The sequence below is a fragment of the Furipterus horrens genome, unplaced genomic scaffold (assembly GCF_987537825.1).
Source record: "Furipterus horrens unplaced genomic scaffold, mFurHor1.1.pri manual_scaffold_17, whole genome shotgun sequence".
Classification (NCBI taxonomy): Eukaryota; Metazoa; Chordata; class Mammalia; order Chiroptera; family Furipteridae; genus Furipterus; species Furipterus horrens.
In genome coordinates, this window is record NW_028327187.1 from 47453002 (window position 1) to 47469877 (window position 16876).

Consider the following 16876-nt stretch of genomic DNA (forward strand, 5'->3'; position numbering starts at 1 on the left):
AAAAACTCAGAGATAGAAACTGAAAGAAAAATTCAATTTACCATAGCAACAAGAAAAATAAAATACCTAGGAATAAACTTAACCAAAGAGGTAAAAGACCTGTACTCAGAAAACTACATAATACTGAAGAAAGAAATTAAAGAAGATACAAATAAATGGAAGCATGTACCATGCTCATGGATGGGAAGAATCAACATCATTAAAGTGTCCATACTACCCAAAACAATTTATAGATTCAATGCAATCCCTATTAAAATACCAGCAACATATTTCACAGACCTAGAACAAATACTTCAAAAATTTATATAGAATCAAAAAAGAGCCCAAATAGCCACAGCAATTTTGAGGAAGAACACAGTAGGAGGAATCGCAATACCCGATATCAAACTATACTACAAGGCAACGGTAATCAAAACAGTCTGGTACAGGCATAAAAACAGACATATAGATCAATGGAACAGAATAGAGAGCCCAGAAATAAACCCAGGTTCATATGGTCAACTAATATTTGACAAAGGGGGAAAGAACATCAAATGGAGTGAAAAGAGCCTCTTCAACAAATGGTGTTGGGAGAACTGGACAGGGACATGCAAAAAAATGAAATGAGACCACCAACTTACACCATACAACAGAATAAACTCAAAATGGATCAAAGACTTAAATGTAAGCCGTGATACCATAAAAGTCCTAGAGGAAAAAATAGGCAGGAAAATTTCAGATATCCCACGTATCAACTTTTTCACTGATATATCTCCTAAGGCAAGGGAAATAAAAGAAAGAATAAACAAATGGGACTACATCAAATTAAAAAGTTTCTGCTCACCTAAAGAAAACATCAGCAAGATGAAAAGGAAACCAAACATATGGGAAAATATATTCGCCAATGACGTCTCAGACATGGGATTGATCTCCAAAATATATAAAGAACTCATATGACTCAACACCAAGAAGACAGACAACCCAATTAAAAAATGGGCAAAGGACCTGAACAAACACTTCTCCAAAGAAGACATACAGAGGGCCCATAGACATATGAAAGTATGCTCAACATCACTAGCAATCAGAGAGATGCAAATTAAAACCACAATGAGATACCACCTCACACAAGTACCAATGGCCATCATCAACAAATCAACAAACAACTTCTGCTGGAGAGGATGTGGAGAAACAGGAACCCTGGTGCATTGCTGGTGGGAATGCAGACTGGTGCAGCCACTGTGGAAAACAGTTTGGAATTTCCTCAAGAAACTAAAAATGGAACTGCCTTTTGAACCACCAATTACATTGCTAGGATTATATCCAAAAAATCCTGATACACCAATTCAAAAGAACCTATGCACTCCAATGTTCATAGCAACACTATTTACAATAGCCAAGTGCTGGAAACAACGTAAATGCCCATCTGTAGATGACTGGATCAAAAAACTGTGGTACATTTACACAATGGAGTTCTATGTAGCAGAAAGAAAGAAGGAACTTCTCCCATTTGCAACAACATGGATGGAACTAGAAAGAATAATCATCATCATCGGCAGCCGTCCGTCTCAAGAGACGATGGTGTAGCTTCTTAAGAGTCTCTCTGCACCGCCAAAAATGGCTGTGCAGTCCGACTCGGGAGTGACACGGTATCTGTCTCCTCCCGTGTTGAATCGACATCTTGCGATGACGCTGGAGTGTCCTCTCCAGTGAAGCTGAAGCTACAGAGCCTGGGCAGGGTGATATGGAGGGTCTGCTGTTGCCCATGCAGCAGACCCCCCCTCTCTTCGCAGCTGAAGGGCTCAAGGGAAAGACGGAGTCAATACAGCTTGGCTTCAGGTGCGCCGCAGGAGTTGCCGGTGTTGACTGCAATGTCAAACCGCCTTAGGGACTCCGGCTCCGGATTTTCTGTCGGGGTTTACTCCCTTAGCCTTTCCCCTGAAGAGGTATGCCGCAAGGCAGCGGAGGTTTTTTGGAGTCAGAGTTTTCCTTCTCTGATGTGCCCTGACTGGAAGATCGAACCAGCGACACTTAGCTCGCAGGCCGACGCTCAATCCACTGAGCCAAACAAGGGAAAGTTAAGAATAACATAGGAAAGGATGAAGCCAAAGAACTTTTATGTTACGTAAATTAACATGTGTTTTCTGTTTCAAAGGGCATAAGCCTATGATCACATTACCTGAGTGATTGTCTGTACACATAAGCCTCACTTAATCCTCTCTGTAGCGCTGCCTCCTGAGACTCAATGGTTTGGCTGACTAAATGGCTGGGTTGGTGAAGAATGGGGTGGTCTGTGGGCTTCACTTTAAAACTGGTTTCTCTTTTCTATCCTAATGGCTTGGACAGAAAGGGCCCAGAGGTCTCAGAGGGGGGAAACATAAACTATTTCCCTCAGCCCAAACTAAATATAATGGGCAAAAGGGTTTTGGACAGGCGAGATGTGCCTAGCACACCTTCCTCCAAAGAAGCCCCTTTTTTTCCCCTAATGTGGAACATTGAAAAATTAATCCCTGCCTTTTGTCATCTAGTAGTTATGGATTGAATGATGTCTTTTAACCCTTTTTGTCAAACCTGCTGCCCCCAGAACACAACAAGGATGCCAGCCTGTTAAACCAAGCACGCCGTTGACCGGAGACAGCCAACTGACCTTGAGTCTGCACGATCCTTCCCCATGTGGGAAGGCCACCCTCCCCTCCACACCCCCACTATTATTAGGGATTTCTGGATCCAAGGGTAGGTAGGGCGACGACCATGTCCAGCTTGAAGCAACTAGAGGAGCTTGAGACCTTCGCCCATTGTCCTTTACAAGATTACAAAGGGTCTTAATCTCTGAGAGGGAGGGATAGTTATTTTTTATGAACCATGGGTATGGACTTGGGGGGGGGATTACTGGGGGAGAGAGATGCTGGGTGGAGGGGAGTAAAGGGGAGAAAATTGGAACTATTGTAACAATATAATCAATAAAGAAAAGCTAGGGAAAAAAACATTAGCAATTAGTTTACATTGAAAAATTATTTAGATTAAATATAATCAAGGAAAAAAAAAAAAAAGACATCATTCAGTCCATAACTACTAGATGACAAAAGGCAGGGATTAATTTTTCAATGTTCCACATTAGGGGAAAAAAAGGGGCTTCTTTGGAGGAAGGTGTGCTAGGCACATCTCGCCTGTCCAAAACCCTTTTGCCCATTATATTTAGTTTGGGCTGAGGGAAATAGTTTAGGTTTCCCCCCTCTCAGACCTCTGGGCCCTTTCTGTCCAAGCCATTAGGATAGAAAAGAGAAACCAGTTTTAAAGTGAAGTCCACAGACCACCCCATTCTTCACCAACCCATCCATTTAGTTCAGCCAAACCGTTGAGTCTCAGGAGGCAGCGCTGCAGAGAGGATTAAGTGAGGCTTATGCGTACAGACAGTCACTCAGGTAATACAATCATAGGCTTATGTCCTTTGAAAACAGAAAACACATGTTAACTTATGCAACATAACCCACAAACAAGTCTCTAAATCTGTAAGACTGTCTTATTGGGAAGACATCCAGTTGCAAGGCACTTGACATTCTACTTGCCTGCAACTTGAATATCTTTGATGATATCACAGACATGGTTTAATTTTCAAGTGAAACCATATTTTAAATGAGAAGAAACGTTTAAGATGGTTAGTTGCCCTATTTTATAGTCTACTACTGATCATTGTGATTTTCCTGGAATAATGATTTTTCTCCCTAAGATTACCCTCCTTGTCTTTAAAGGGACTACATTAAGTCCATTTTTAATTTATCCTGTTCATTTGCATAAACATAACAAGAGCAGCAAATGATCACTTATGATCTTTAGTTCTGCTTTGCTGGAACTTACCCAAGGAATATTTGGGGTGACCCTCAGTCTGCCCTTCAGGGCACAGAAGCTGAGCCACATATGTGGCATTCATCCTTGCCTGTACACACCTGTCCTCTCCAAGTCTTTCTGGCTTTTCATTGTCCCTTAAGGTCCCTTCTAGCCATCTTTCAGGAAAACAACCTTCATTCCTTCCCTGGAAAGATTGCTGTGGACTGCACAACCAACCATGGTACCAGACCTTTTATCTCGTGGGCTTTTATTACCTTTGAAAGTCATTCCCAGTTCCTCAGGGCTTTTTGGTAACAACCTGAGCCCAAGTATGTCTCCTTTAGGCTTGTCATTCCAGTCAAAGACTTGGTCAAAAAAAAAGGAACCTCAATTAACAACTGGTCTTATTAGGTCTATGCAAAGAAACTTAAGTCATTACTTACTTGTTTAGAATGCCAAACTCTGGAGGGATCAAATAGGGAGAAAAATATACAACGTAACGGAAAATCTTTGTCCTAATATTCACTGAAACTGGCATTTCCATTCTTCATATTTTCATTTTTCCCCCACTAAAACAAAAAATTTTTTTTTCCTTTGCTGTTGTCTCACTTTTTTTCCCCTCTTGCTTCCTTGCACCCTGTCCCTCCCTTCCCCCACATTCAGTCCCCTCTCAGTTGCCCATGTCCATGGGTCGTTTATACATGTTTTTTGCCTTGACCCTTCCCCTTCTTACACCCTTCTCTCCCTCCCACTTCCCCCCTTGTTACTGTTAGTCTACTTCTTGTTTACATAGCTCTGGTTCAATTTTGCTCATTTGTTTGTGTTGTTCATTAGTTTCCTGTAATAGGTGACAGTAAAAGGTGTTTTTCTTTCATTGCCTGGCTTATTTCGCTAAGCATTATTCTTTCTAGTTCCATCCATGTTGTTGCAAATGGTAGAAGTTCCTTCTTTCTTTCTGCTACATAGAACTCCATTGTGTAAATGTACCACAGTTTTTTGATCCACTCATCTGCAGATGGGCATTTAGGTTGTTTCCAGCACTTGGCTATTGTAAATAGTGCTGCTATGAACATTGGAGTGCATAGGTTCTTTTGAATTGGTGTATCAGGACTTTTCGGATATAATCCTAGCAATGTAATTGGTGGTTCAAAAAGCAGTTCCATTTTTAGTTTTTTGAGAAAATTCCAAACTGTTTTCCATAGTGGCTGCACCAGTCTGCATTCCCACCAGCAATGCACCAGGGTTCCCGTTTCTCCCCATCCTCTCCGGCACAAGTTGTTTGTTGATTTGTTGATGATGGCCATTGGTACTTGTGTGAGGTGGTATCTCATTGTGGTTTTTATTTGCATCTCTCTGATGGCTAGTGATGTTGAGCATACTTTCATATGTCTATGGGCCCTCTGGACGTCTTCTTTAGAGAAGTGTTTGTTCAGGTCCTTTGCCCATTTTTTAATTGGGTTGTCTGTCTTCTTGGTGTTGAGTCATATGAGTTCTTTTTATATTTTGGAGATCAATCCCTTGTCTGAGATGTCATTGGCGAATATATTTTCCCATATGGTTGGTTTCCTTTTCATCTTGCTGATGTTTTCTTTAGCTGGGCAGAAACTTTTTAGTTTGATGTAGTCCCACTTGTTTATTCTTTCCTTTATTTCCCTTGCCTTAGGAGATATATCAGTGAAAATCTTGCAACGTGGGATATCTCCTTCCTTCTTCTTGCCCTAGGCTTTTTTTTTTGTTGTTGTTCTAATTCTTGTAACTTTATGGTTAGATTTTTTATTTGAGATTCTTCTATCCTTTTCAGATGTGCCTGTATTCCTATGAACTTCCCTTTCAGGACTGCTTTGGCTGTGTCCCATAGGTTTTGGGCTGTTGTGTGTTCATTATCATTAGTTTCCAGAAATTTCTTGATTTCTTCTTTGATGTCATTGTTAACCATTCGTTGTTTAATAGCATATTATTCATTCTCCATTAGTTTGGATGTCTTTGATTTTATTTTCTGAGGTTGATTTTTAGTTTCAAGGCATTGTGGTCTGAAAAGATGCTTAATATAATTTCAATTTTCTTGAATTTGTTGAGGCTTCTTTTGTGTCCTATCTTGTGGTCTGTTTTTGAAAATGTCCTATGTGCATTTGAAAAGAATGTGTATTTTGCTTCTTTGGGGTGAAAAGTTCTATATATATATATCAGTTAAGTCCATGTGGTTTAGTGTGTTGTTCAATGCCTGTATATCTTTGGTGTTTCTTTGATTCAAAGACATGTCTATTGTTGATAATGAAGTGTTAAAGTCCCCTACTATGAGTGAGTTACTGTTAATATCCTTCTTGTGGTCTTCTAGTATTTTCTTTATGTATTTTTGGTGCTCCTATGTTGGGTGCATATATGTCTATCAGTGTTATATCTTCTTGATGGATTGTTCCTTTAAGTATTATGAAGTGTCCTTCTTTGTCTCTTTTTATTGCCCTTGCTTTGAAATCCATTTTGTCTGAAATGAGTACTGCTACCCCAGCTTTTTATTCATGTCCGTTTGCTTGGAATACTTTTTTATCCCTTTACTTTCAGTCTGTGTAAATCTTATTTTGAGGTGTGTTTTTTGTAGACAGAAAATATGTGGGTCCTGTTTTCTTATCCATTCCGTTATCCTATGTCTTTTAATTGGAGCATTTAATACATTTACATTTAAGGTGATTATTGACATGTATTTAATCATTTCCCTTTATACCTGTGTTCCTCTCCTCTTTTTTTTCTTCTTTTTCTTAAAACACTCCCTTTAGCATCTCTTGCAATGCTGGTTTGGTGGAGATGTATTCTTTTAGTCTTCCTCTGTCTGAGAAACTCCTCATTTCATCTTCTATTTTGAATGAGAGCCTTGCTGGGTAGAGTATTCTTGATTGTAGGTCTTTGTTTTTCATTGCTTGAAATATTTTTGACCATTCCCTTCTGGCTTGTAGTGTTTCTGTTGAGAAATAGATCAATAGCCTTATCAGAACTCTCTTGTATGTTATTTGTTGTTTTTCTCTTGCTGCTTTTAGGATTCTCTCTTTGTCTTTGAATGTTGCCATTTTAATATGATTTGCCTTCGAATGGGTTTTTTGGGGTTCCTCTTCATTGGGACTCTCTGTGCTTCCTGAACTTGCATACCTTTTCCTCTCACCAGGTTGGGAAATTTTTCTGTCATTACTTCTCCTATCAGCTTTTCTATTCCTTGTTCTTCTTCTTCTCCCTCTTTTATTCTGATGACTAGGATGTTGTTTTTCCTCATGCTATCCTGTAATTCCCTTACATCTTCTTTATATTTTTTCAATCTTTTTTCATTTTGTTGTATTGTCTAGGAATTTTTTTTCTACATTGTCCTCTAACTCACTGATCTGATCCTCTGATTCATTTAGCTTGCTTTTGATTGATTCTACTGGGTTTTTTAGTTCAGAGATTGTATTTTTAATTTCTTCCTGTTTCTTGTTAATAGGTTCTATGTCCTTTTTTATGCTCGTGTAGTCCTCCATAAGTTCCCTGTAATTTTCTTGGAGCTGTTGGTAACTTCCTTGGAGGTTGTCGTAGTTGTTTTTGAGGTTTTCAAGTATATTGAGCTTCTTCACCACCATAGTTTTGAATTCCATGTCTGACATTTGGGCTATGGCTATTCCATCTACCTCTCTTTCTGGGGATTTCTCTTTCCTTTTCATTGAGAGGTTGTTTTTGCGTCTTACCATGTTTGATTCTTTTGTTTGTTTTTGTTTTTTGGATTTGTCTGCTTTGACTTCCCACCTTTGTGGTATGTGATTATTTATAGGAGATCTATGGGTTTCAGTTGTGTAGTCTCTTTGATCTCCTCAGCCTGATATTCTTGGGATACCCTTTATGTCATTTGTTTATGCTGTCTGGTTATATTTCAGGTGCTGTTTGGTGGCATCTTCCCTCTGCAGAGTTGATTGAGAGTCTTTCTGTCCACTTTGTCTTAAGTTCTTTTGTGGAGATGCTGTTAAAAACATAAACACACAGCCCAGGTAGGAAACCCACACCCTCTAATATATCCCCCACTCTCTATCATGCTATCGTCAGCAAATGAGCCACTATTAATATAAATGTAGAGAGGTTAGGGCTTTTATACTATAGGAAGAATAGATAAAAGTTGTTTTTAAAGAGGAAAAATATGATTTTTGAGAGAGAGGATTATAGATTAATAATAGTAGCAAGTAGTGTTGAGACTATGCAAGACAGTAGGTAATATTCACATTGTATGTTAATAATAATAAAAGCAAAAGAGGGAAGAATACATAATATAGTAAGAAAGTGGAATTGTATAGTATTAGATTTTTATAGTAGTTATATTCTATTTATTTACTGTGAAAGGGAGGCTAAAAAAATCTGACAAACAAACAAAAATTAAAGAGGAAGGATGAGGAGAGATTATATGAAACAAATTAAAGAGATAGTTTAAAAATTTTTTAATAAAAGGAAAAATTAAAATTAAAATCAAGAAATTAAAAGTATTAAAATAAAATAAAATACAAATAAAAAAACTAAAACAGAAATAAAATTTTTTTTAAAATACAGAAGGAAAGTTTTTACTCAGTTCAGCCTTTGTGTGTCATCTTCTTTTTCTGGATCCACAGCTTGTCTAATGAGGTGGGCCAAAGGTTCCTGATCCTTGCAGCAGCGGTGTGCACCTGCGTGTGGTGTTGGTTGTGCACCCAGATTACTCCGGCACACCCACGGTGGCCCATGCGTTCGTTTGGCGCCTGTTGGATTGGGCCAGTGTGCTTGTGCGTGCACAAGGTGGCCTGCGCACTAGCCTCAGGCCTGCCAAGCTGCGCCCTGGGAGTCGGTCTCTCGCCCCTTGGGGTGGGCCCCCGGACACTTGTGCTCGGTGGGAGTGAGCGTCTGTGAGTCGCCACCACCCGCTGTTCCCATGCCGCAGCCTTCTACCGTTCCTGCACCCGCCTGGGCGGGCATGAGCAGAGCTTGCGCAAGTGGGCTGTGCTCCAGCCTGGTGCCTACTGCGGCTGGACAGGGGTGTTGGTGCACGGTCTTTTGCATGCCCAGCGGGTCCTCCGTGTGCCTGTTGGGGCACTGATCTTATGTCTGTTGGGGTGTGTCCAAGGGGCACCCGGACGCGTGGCCAGCAACCTGTCTGCTTGCCTGGACCAGCGGATGAGGGCACATCCCTGTGAGTGCCTGCGCGACCCAAGGGAAGGGTTGGGGAGTGGGCAAGTGCACTTTAGCGCCTGCGCTCCTCAGGAGTGTCCTATCACCCCCAACCTTTCCTCCCATCTCCGCAGTACACAAGAGAAAAATATAAGGAAAATCACGTTCTCACATGCATAGCAGTACAGTTTTCTGTCTTTCAGTGCCAGATACCACCTGGCCCACTCCTGGCTTTGCCAGTGGGCAGAGATCCACTCTCCTCCTGATTCCTCTCTGGGGAGACCTGTGTTCAGTAAAAAGTCTTTGTGTACTTCCAGCTGCAGCTCGGGGAACCGCCCCAGTCAGAAACCCATCTCGTCCCTTTTTCCTCTGCTATCCTCACCAAACAGGTCATTCCTAGATGGTTTTCTCTAATCCAGCAGTGCCAAGGCTTGACTCCTGCCAGTGTCCAGCTGCTCACTGAGATGTTTTGTCTGCAATTAGTCCAAACTCAAAAACTACAATTTCTAATAAGCATTAAGAGGGAAGAGAAAAGCATACAATGAAGAGAAGAATATGAAAGCATACCTTGTAGAGGCTAGTTAGTGAGGGTTGCTCTGAAGAGGTACATATTTTTGTGGTGGGAAAGATAAGAAGAGCTGGCGAAGAGTGTTCCAGGTGGTTATCAAAGGTCATAAAGTGGGAAAAACTTGACATATTGAAAAAATTGAAAGACTCTCCACATAGCTGAGAAATAGCCCTGGGAATGTAAAATGCAAGCATAGTCAATACTATAGTAATAACTATGTATGTTGTCAGATTGGTACTAGATTTATTGGGGTGATTACTTGGTAAGTTATATAAATATATAACTACTATGTTGTACACTTGAAACTAATATAATATTGTATGTCATCTATAATTTAAGAGTAAATAAATAAATAAAGATAATGGGTGAGGGTGAGAGAATGGCTTAAGATGACATTGAAGAGGTAAAAAAGCCAGTACCTAGTAGACCTCAGCAGGGAGTGTTGATTTTATTGTAAGAATGGCAAGAAATCAACCAGGTAGGAGTGAAATGGGATCAAGTTTGTATTTCATGGGATAACTTGGGGCTGGTGTAGTAGACAATCTGAAGGGGAGAAAATGGAGTCAGGATGATCAATTCTCAGGCTTCGAAATGGTCCAGGTGAGAGATGGTAAAGGCAGCAATCTGATCTTTCATATACTCCAAAGGTGACTAGCATATTGCTAGGTACATGGAAGGCTTCTACCATGTTCACATTGATTAAATTCAGTTCTATGAAAATCTGGCTTTAGAGGTGGTGCATGCAAAACAGACCATTAACTTTGCAGAGTTGAATCACATTCTCAGATCTGTCAGCTCCTTGATTTGGAATTGTGAAGGGAAAAATTATGAGTGAACATAGGGGGTGTGTGCTTATCTTTTGAAGTTTTTTTTTGGCCTGTTGGAACCAATGCCCCTCCCACAGTGAGCAGTAGCAAGAAGCGGGGTTTCAGTTAACAGTAAAACAAGATTGCAATCCAGGATCTGCATCTGGGCAACTGTAAATCTAATCCTGGAAATCAGCACAAGCACCAGCCCACAGGCCCAAAGCCCAAAGGAATTGGCCAAAGATGAACTCCAACTTTGTATCACCAGTCAGAAGTATTATTATGAGTATTTCCAGGCAGCAGAAGAGAAGGAAGAAACTAGCTTGTGCCATGTTTCAGGAGGTTTACCCTGAGCTAGTTGCTTTAATAATATATTATCTTATTTAACTCACAATAGGCTTTTTGAGGTAGAAATTATTCTTTAACACAGGGCCTAGTACACAGTGAGCAGTCGCTAATTATAACTGTTAACATATTATTAATATTGACACCTTTAATAATAATAAAAAACTGAAATGCAGAGGGCTTGACTTGAGTAACTTATCCAAGATCACAAAGCTGGTAAAGCCAGGATTTGAACCATGGTCTTTCTTATCCAAAAGCCTGGGCTTTTTCTGATATACACCTTTGAAAGCAGAAAAAGATTCTGACATTAAAACAATTTGGGATTTTCAAAACCATTAGCAAGGCTGCTTCCCCAGCTAGCCATTTGAAACCATCAAGTATCTAAGAATGTCTTTGGTCTCCCTTTCTCTCGTCCCTCAGGTTTCTAAATTGCTATGAACCATGGCACAACTGTACTACAAAAAGGTCAACTACTCACCATACAGAGACCGCATTCCCCTGCAAATTGTGAGGGCTGAGACAGAACTCTCTTCAGAGGAGAAGGCCTTCCTCAATGCTGTAGAGAAGGGGGACTATGCAACTGTGAAGCAGGCCCTTCAGGAGGCAGAGATCTACTACAATGTCAACATCAACTGCATGGATCCTCTGGGCCGGAATGCTCTGCTCATTGCCATTGAGAATGAGAACTTAGAGATCATGGAGCTATTGTTGAACCACAGTGTGTATGTAGGTGATGCCTTGCTCTATGCCATCCGCAAGGAAGTGGTGGGTGCTGTGGAGCTTCTGCTCAGCTACAGGAAGCCCAGTGGAGAGAAGCAGGTAAGAGAAGTCCCTATAGGCTGGGGAATAGTCATGGACACCAGGGTACCATGTTCAGAAGCCTTGAAACTAGAGCTTGAAGGCTAGAGTTGAGAAGCCTTATCATGGCAACCCTCTGCCCTCAAAAATAGCATCAGTGTTCCCAGGTGGTATCCTGGAGATACACTGCATGGCCCATGCTGAGTTTTACTCATTTGCCTATTTCTTACTGGTATTTGCCCTTACAGTATATATATTCAATACTTAACAACACAAAAGTGTGCTCTCCATTTCCAAAATATTCAAGCTCCTTCTACCTTCCCTACCCTCTGTTCTCTCTCTTTATTTTCTTCCTCTACTCAAAGTTTAAATTCTAGAAAAGAAAAAAACAAACACAGACCTGAGCTTTCTCCTTTTACTAGCCTTTCTCCTGAAGGACAGGAGGTCTTTAAACATGTGTCATGATGGAAATGAAGATGGATACAGGGGTTCACATATTTTTCTAGTACCTGTCATGTGACTGTGTAACAGAACCCTTGGGCTGCTCCGATTGAAAGAGAACCCACAGGCTGTTTAGTTAGGGGCCCGATTGCCCACTGCCAGAATTATAACTCTTAATACAGAGTTTGGTGAAAAGGAAAAGAATGATTTATTTACACATAGTCCTGCCTCCCCCTCCCAGACCTGGCCAGTCTTAGGAAAGTCAGAAACACCGTTTCCCTACTTCCTAGGCACAGTTCAGCTTTACCAGTGGCTGCCAATCACTCAGTTCTGATTGAGGAGGTCCTTTCTGTGCTGTGGTGCCCTCCAGCTCTCAAAGCAGGACCGCGTGGATTCTCAGCCTCCTTGCAAACTGCCTTCTTCCTGCAAACCGTGAGGATCTCCTCTCCTTCTCAAAGCCACCTGGCGAGAACTTCTTCTTGAAGCAGCCTGGAGACCCCTTCTCCAAGCCACATGGAGGGAGCCCACAAGAGCCAGAAAGTGAGGGCATGAGGGCCAGAGAGAGCCTGGGGGAGAGAGCCTCCTAGAGCCAGAGCCAGCCCAAAATGTCCACAGCACCTCTCTCTTCCTCCCTGCCTCCTCTCTCCCCCTGCATCCTCTCACGCAGTGGGTGTTGCAAACAGTCCTGACCATTCACAGAACCCTACGTAGGCTCTGTCTGCTTCTTCCGTACCAGCCCACAGTCCAAGATCCCTCCCATCTTCCTGAGTCATGGAAGTAAAGCGGATCTTTGCAACAATGTTTCCAGCCACTAGCTCCAGGTATGCAAGGGCATCCTGAAAGCTGCTTCCTGCTCCCTATCTCCCAGCAGCAAACTCTGGGGTTTGTTTTTGGACTCCCCTGTTTCTGTAACAACTGCATTACACCCCTAGATGCTCATATTTTCATATTCATGATACCCCTACACTCCAAGGCACCTAGGTTTCATACTCTGGACTCATCTTTGATTCCTTCCTCTCCCTTCCCTCCATACCCAATCCCCAAACCCTGTGGTTTCTTCCTCCCAAAATCTGTTACATACTTTACTCTCTAGCCCAATTCCCATCACTCTGCCTCTGGTTCTCATCAGCTCTCTTCTTGATAAATGGTTCTCAAAGTGTGCTCCCTAAATCTCTAGCATTAGCATAACCAGGAGAACATGCTAGAAATACAAATGCAAATTCTCTGGCCCCAGCACATACAGAAGCAGAAATTCTGGAATTGAAGCTCAGCAAGCTGTATCTTCACAAGCCTTCTAGGGAATTCTATGCATACTCAGATTTGGGAACCAATGTATTTGATAACATGAAAATCTTCTAACTGGGCTCTCTCCCTCTAGTCTCTTTCTTTCTACACATTCTGAACAATGATGCTGGCTTATTCTTCCCTAAATATTGTAAAAATTCAATAATTCCCATCCATCCTTTCAGCAACTACAATATCTACAATATCTTTTCATTACAAGAGAAACCAACTCATGAAACGTAACACTCAACACTTTATTAACAGTTTTTTCCAATCCTTTGTCCCGTAGTCCCTTCTAAATCCCTCAAGTCAAACATGTCTCTTGACTGTATCTCTTACTTGAAGCAAGGCATTGGGTACATAGTAGGGATGAAGAAAATACAGTCATCAAACACAGAATACTGCAATATATTAAAAAGTAGAAATAGTACAAATCAAAACCAAAACTGCAAAGTGCTTAGAAAATATTGATAATGAAAAAACTCAACATTAAGTATTATGGGATATAAACAAAGCTGAGATTAAAGGGAATTCATAGTTTTAATATTTGCCTAGTTAAACAAGAAGGAATTAAAATAAAGTAAGTGATAACTAGAAGACTAAGAATTATAATTGGGGAGTGAGGAGAGGCTGCGGTTTCAGGCTCCCGAGACCCTTCTGCAGTTTGGGCTAACTGCAGACAGAACATCTCAGTGAGCAGCTGGACACTGGCAGGAGTCGACCCAAGGCACTGCTGGATTAGAGAAAATCCATCTGGGAACAACCTGTTTAGTGAGGATAACAGAGAAAAAGGGGACGAAATGGGATTCCTGACTGGGACGGCTGCCGGAGCTGTGGCTGGAAGCACACAAAGGATTTTTGGCGACCACAGGCTACCCCAGAGAGGAGTCAGGCGGAGAGCGGATCTCTGCCCGCTGGCAGAGATGGGACTCAACCAAGTGGCATTGGCGCTGAAGGACAGGAGACAGCATGCTGCCGGGCAAGTGAGAACATAATTCTCCTTTATATTTTTCTCTAGTGGATGGTGGAGACGGGAGGAAAGTTTGGGTGTGGTAGGCCGTTCTGGAGGAGCCCAGGCACAGGGGCGCGCTAATCCACTCCTCAACCCTACCATTGGGTCGCAGGGGCGCACATAGGGAAGTGCTCTCATTCACTGGCCCAGGTGCGCGGGGCCGTGAGTCCAGGCATCCCTCGGACACTCCCCAACGGACATAAGATCAGTGCCCCAATGGGCACAGGGAGGGCCCACTGAACACGCAGAGGACTGTGCACAGACACCCCTAGACAGCTCCCGTGGGCGCAGGGTCCTAGGCCGGAAAGCAGACCACTAGCGCAGGCTCTGTTTGTGCCCACCCAGACGGGTGAGGGAACGGGGCGGCTGCAGCACGGGAACAGCGAGAGGCGGCGACCCACGGACGCTCGATTCCACTGAGCACAAGTGTCCCTGGCCCTGCCCTAAGAGGCGAGAGACCAACTCCCGGAGCTCGGCTCAGCGGGACTGAGGGCACGGGGCAGCGCGCGCGCGCGAAAGCACCTCAGCCCGGGGTCAGTGGGAGCTCTCGGGCCGCCTGTGCGGGCAGGGTCACCTTGGCGCAAACGGGGAACCGCCGCGGCCCAGCGAAAGCAGGAGCCAATCCCGGGGAAAGCGCTCGGGCCGCCCGCGCGGGCAGGGTCACCTCGGCGCGAAAGGGGAACCCCCGCGGCCCAGCGAAAGCAGGAGCCAATCCCGGGGAAAGCGCTCGGGCCACCCGCGCGGACAGAGACACCTTGGCACGAACGGGGAACCACCGCGGCCCGGCAGCAGTGGGCTCCTACCGCGGGGCAAACTCTCGGGCCGTCCGAGCGCGCAGGGGCTTGCGCGCAAGGGCACCTCAACTGGCTACAGGGGGCAGCAAGGTAGCGCGCCGTGCCGGCAACCGCGGGCGCGCACCATAGCGGCAACCGGGTGCGCACACCAGTCCGGCAAAAGAACAAGAACCTCTGACCTGCCGCACTAGACCAGCTGCGGACCCAGAAAAAGAAGGCAACACACCAAGGCTAAAACGGAGTAAAAACATCGTTTTTTTTTTTTTTTTTTTTCTTTCCAAATTTTTTCTCCCAAATTTTTTCTCCCTTGTTCTTTCTTTCTTCTTAATAATTTCTTTTCTTTCCTTCTTTCTTTATTCTTTTCCTGGGTTTTTTTTTGGGGGGGGTTTGGGGGGTATATATATATATATTTTTTTTTTTGGTTCAATTTTTTTTTCTCTCTCTTTTTTCTTTCTTTCTTCTGTATTCTTTCTTTTCTATCTTTCTTTGTTCCTTTCTTGCTTACCTTTTGGGGTTTTTTGGGGGGGTTGTGGTAAATTTTTTATTTTCTTTTCTTTCTCTCTTTCTTCTTTTCTTTCTTCTATTTTCTTGGGGATTTTTTGGGGGGGTGTTTTTCCTCCACCTCTTCCAATAATAACAAACTTTATCTCTAACGTGTTGCATATAACCTCTCCTTCTCATCCTTTCTCTTTAATCGTGGTTTATTCGTTTGTGTGTCTAGCTTAGCCCCCCTATTACTTTAAATAATACAATATAATTACTATATAAACCCAAATACAATACAATCCCACTTTCTTACTATACTAAGTATTTTTCTATCCTTTTCTTCTATTTTTCTTAACATACAATGTAAATATTACTAACTGGCTTGCACAGTCTCAACTATTATTAATCTACCAACCCCTCTATCAAAAATTATATTTTTCCTCCCCCAAAACAACTCGTATCTATTCTTCTTATAGTATAAAAGCTCAAATCTCTTTACATTTATATTAATACGGGCTAGTTGGCTAACGATAGCAGGATAGAGTGGGGGATACTTTCTGAGGGTGTGGGTCTCCTGCCTGGGCTGTGTATTTATGTCTTTAACAGCATATCCACAAAAGAACTCAAGACAAAGCAGATAGAGTGACTCTCAACCAAGTAGCCAGAAGGAAGATCCTATCAAAGAACATCTGAAATATAACCGAACAGCATAAACAAACGACATAAAGGGTAACTCAAGACCATCAGGCTCAGGATATCAAAGAGACTGCACCACTGAAACTCCCAGACCTTCGATAAAGAATATTACACCACAAAGGAGGGAAGTCAAAGCAGACTACCCCCCCCAAATAAATAAATAAATAAATAAATAAAAACAAAAAGAATCCAACATGGTAAGACGCAAAAATAACCCCTCAATGAAAAGAAAAGAGGAATCCTCAGAAAGAGAGATAGACAAAATAGACATAGCCCAAATGTCAGACATGGAATTCAAAACAATGGTGGTAAAGAAGCTCAATATACTCGACATCCTTAAAATCAACTATGACAACCTTCAAGGAAGTTACCAGCAGCTCCAAGAAAATTACAGGGAACTTGCAGAGAACTACACCAGCATAAAAAAAGACATAGAAATCGTTAACAAGAACCAGGAAGAACTTAAGAATACAATCTCTGAACTGAAAAACACAGTAGAATCAGTCAAAAGCAGACTAAACGAAGCAGAGGATCGGATTAGTGAGTTAGAAGATAATGTAGAGAAAAACTCCCAGACAATACAGCAAAATGAAAAACGATTGAAAAAATATGAACAAGATGTAAGGGAATTACAGGATAGCATTAGGAAAAATAATTTAAGGATCATCGGAATACGAGAGGAAGAAGAAAAGGAACATGGAAT

The 16876-nt window shown here is 42.3% G+C and overlaps 1 protein-coding gene across 1 annotated transcript in view; it reads left to right on the top strand.

Annotated features, from left to right (window-relative positions):
• The first annotated feature begins 11103 nt into the window (after positions 1–11103).
• The window catches only part of TRPC5 (transient receptor potential cation channel subfamily C member 5), a 166489-nt gene continuing 160716 nt past the window's right edge, over positions 11104–16876 (top strand). The window contains exon 1 of the mRNA XM_090264555.1: positions 11104–11481. Within this exon, the coding sequence (XP_090120681.1) occupies positions 11104–11481 (378 nt within the window). The remainder of the gene's footprint in view (positions 11482–16876) is intronic.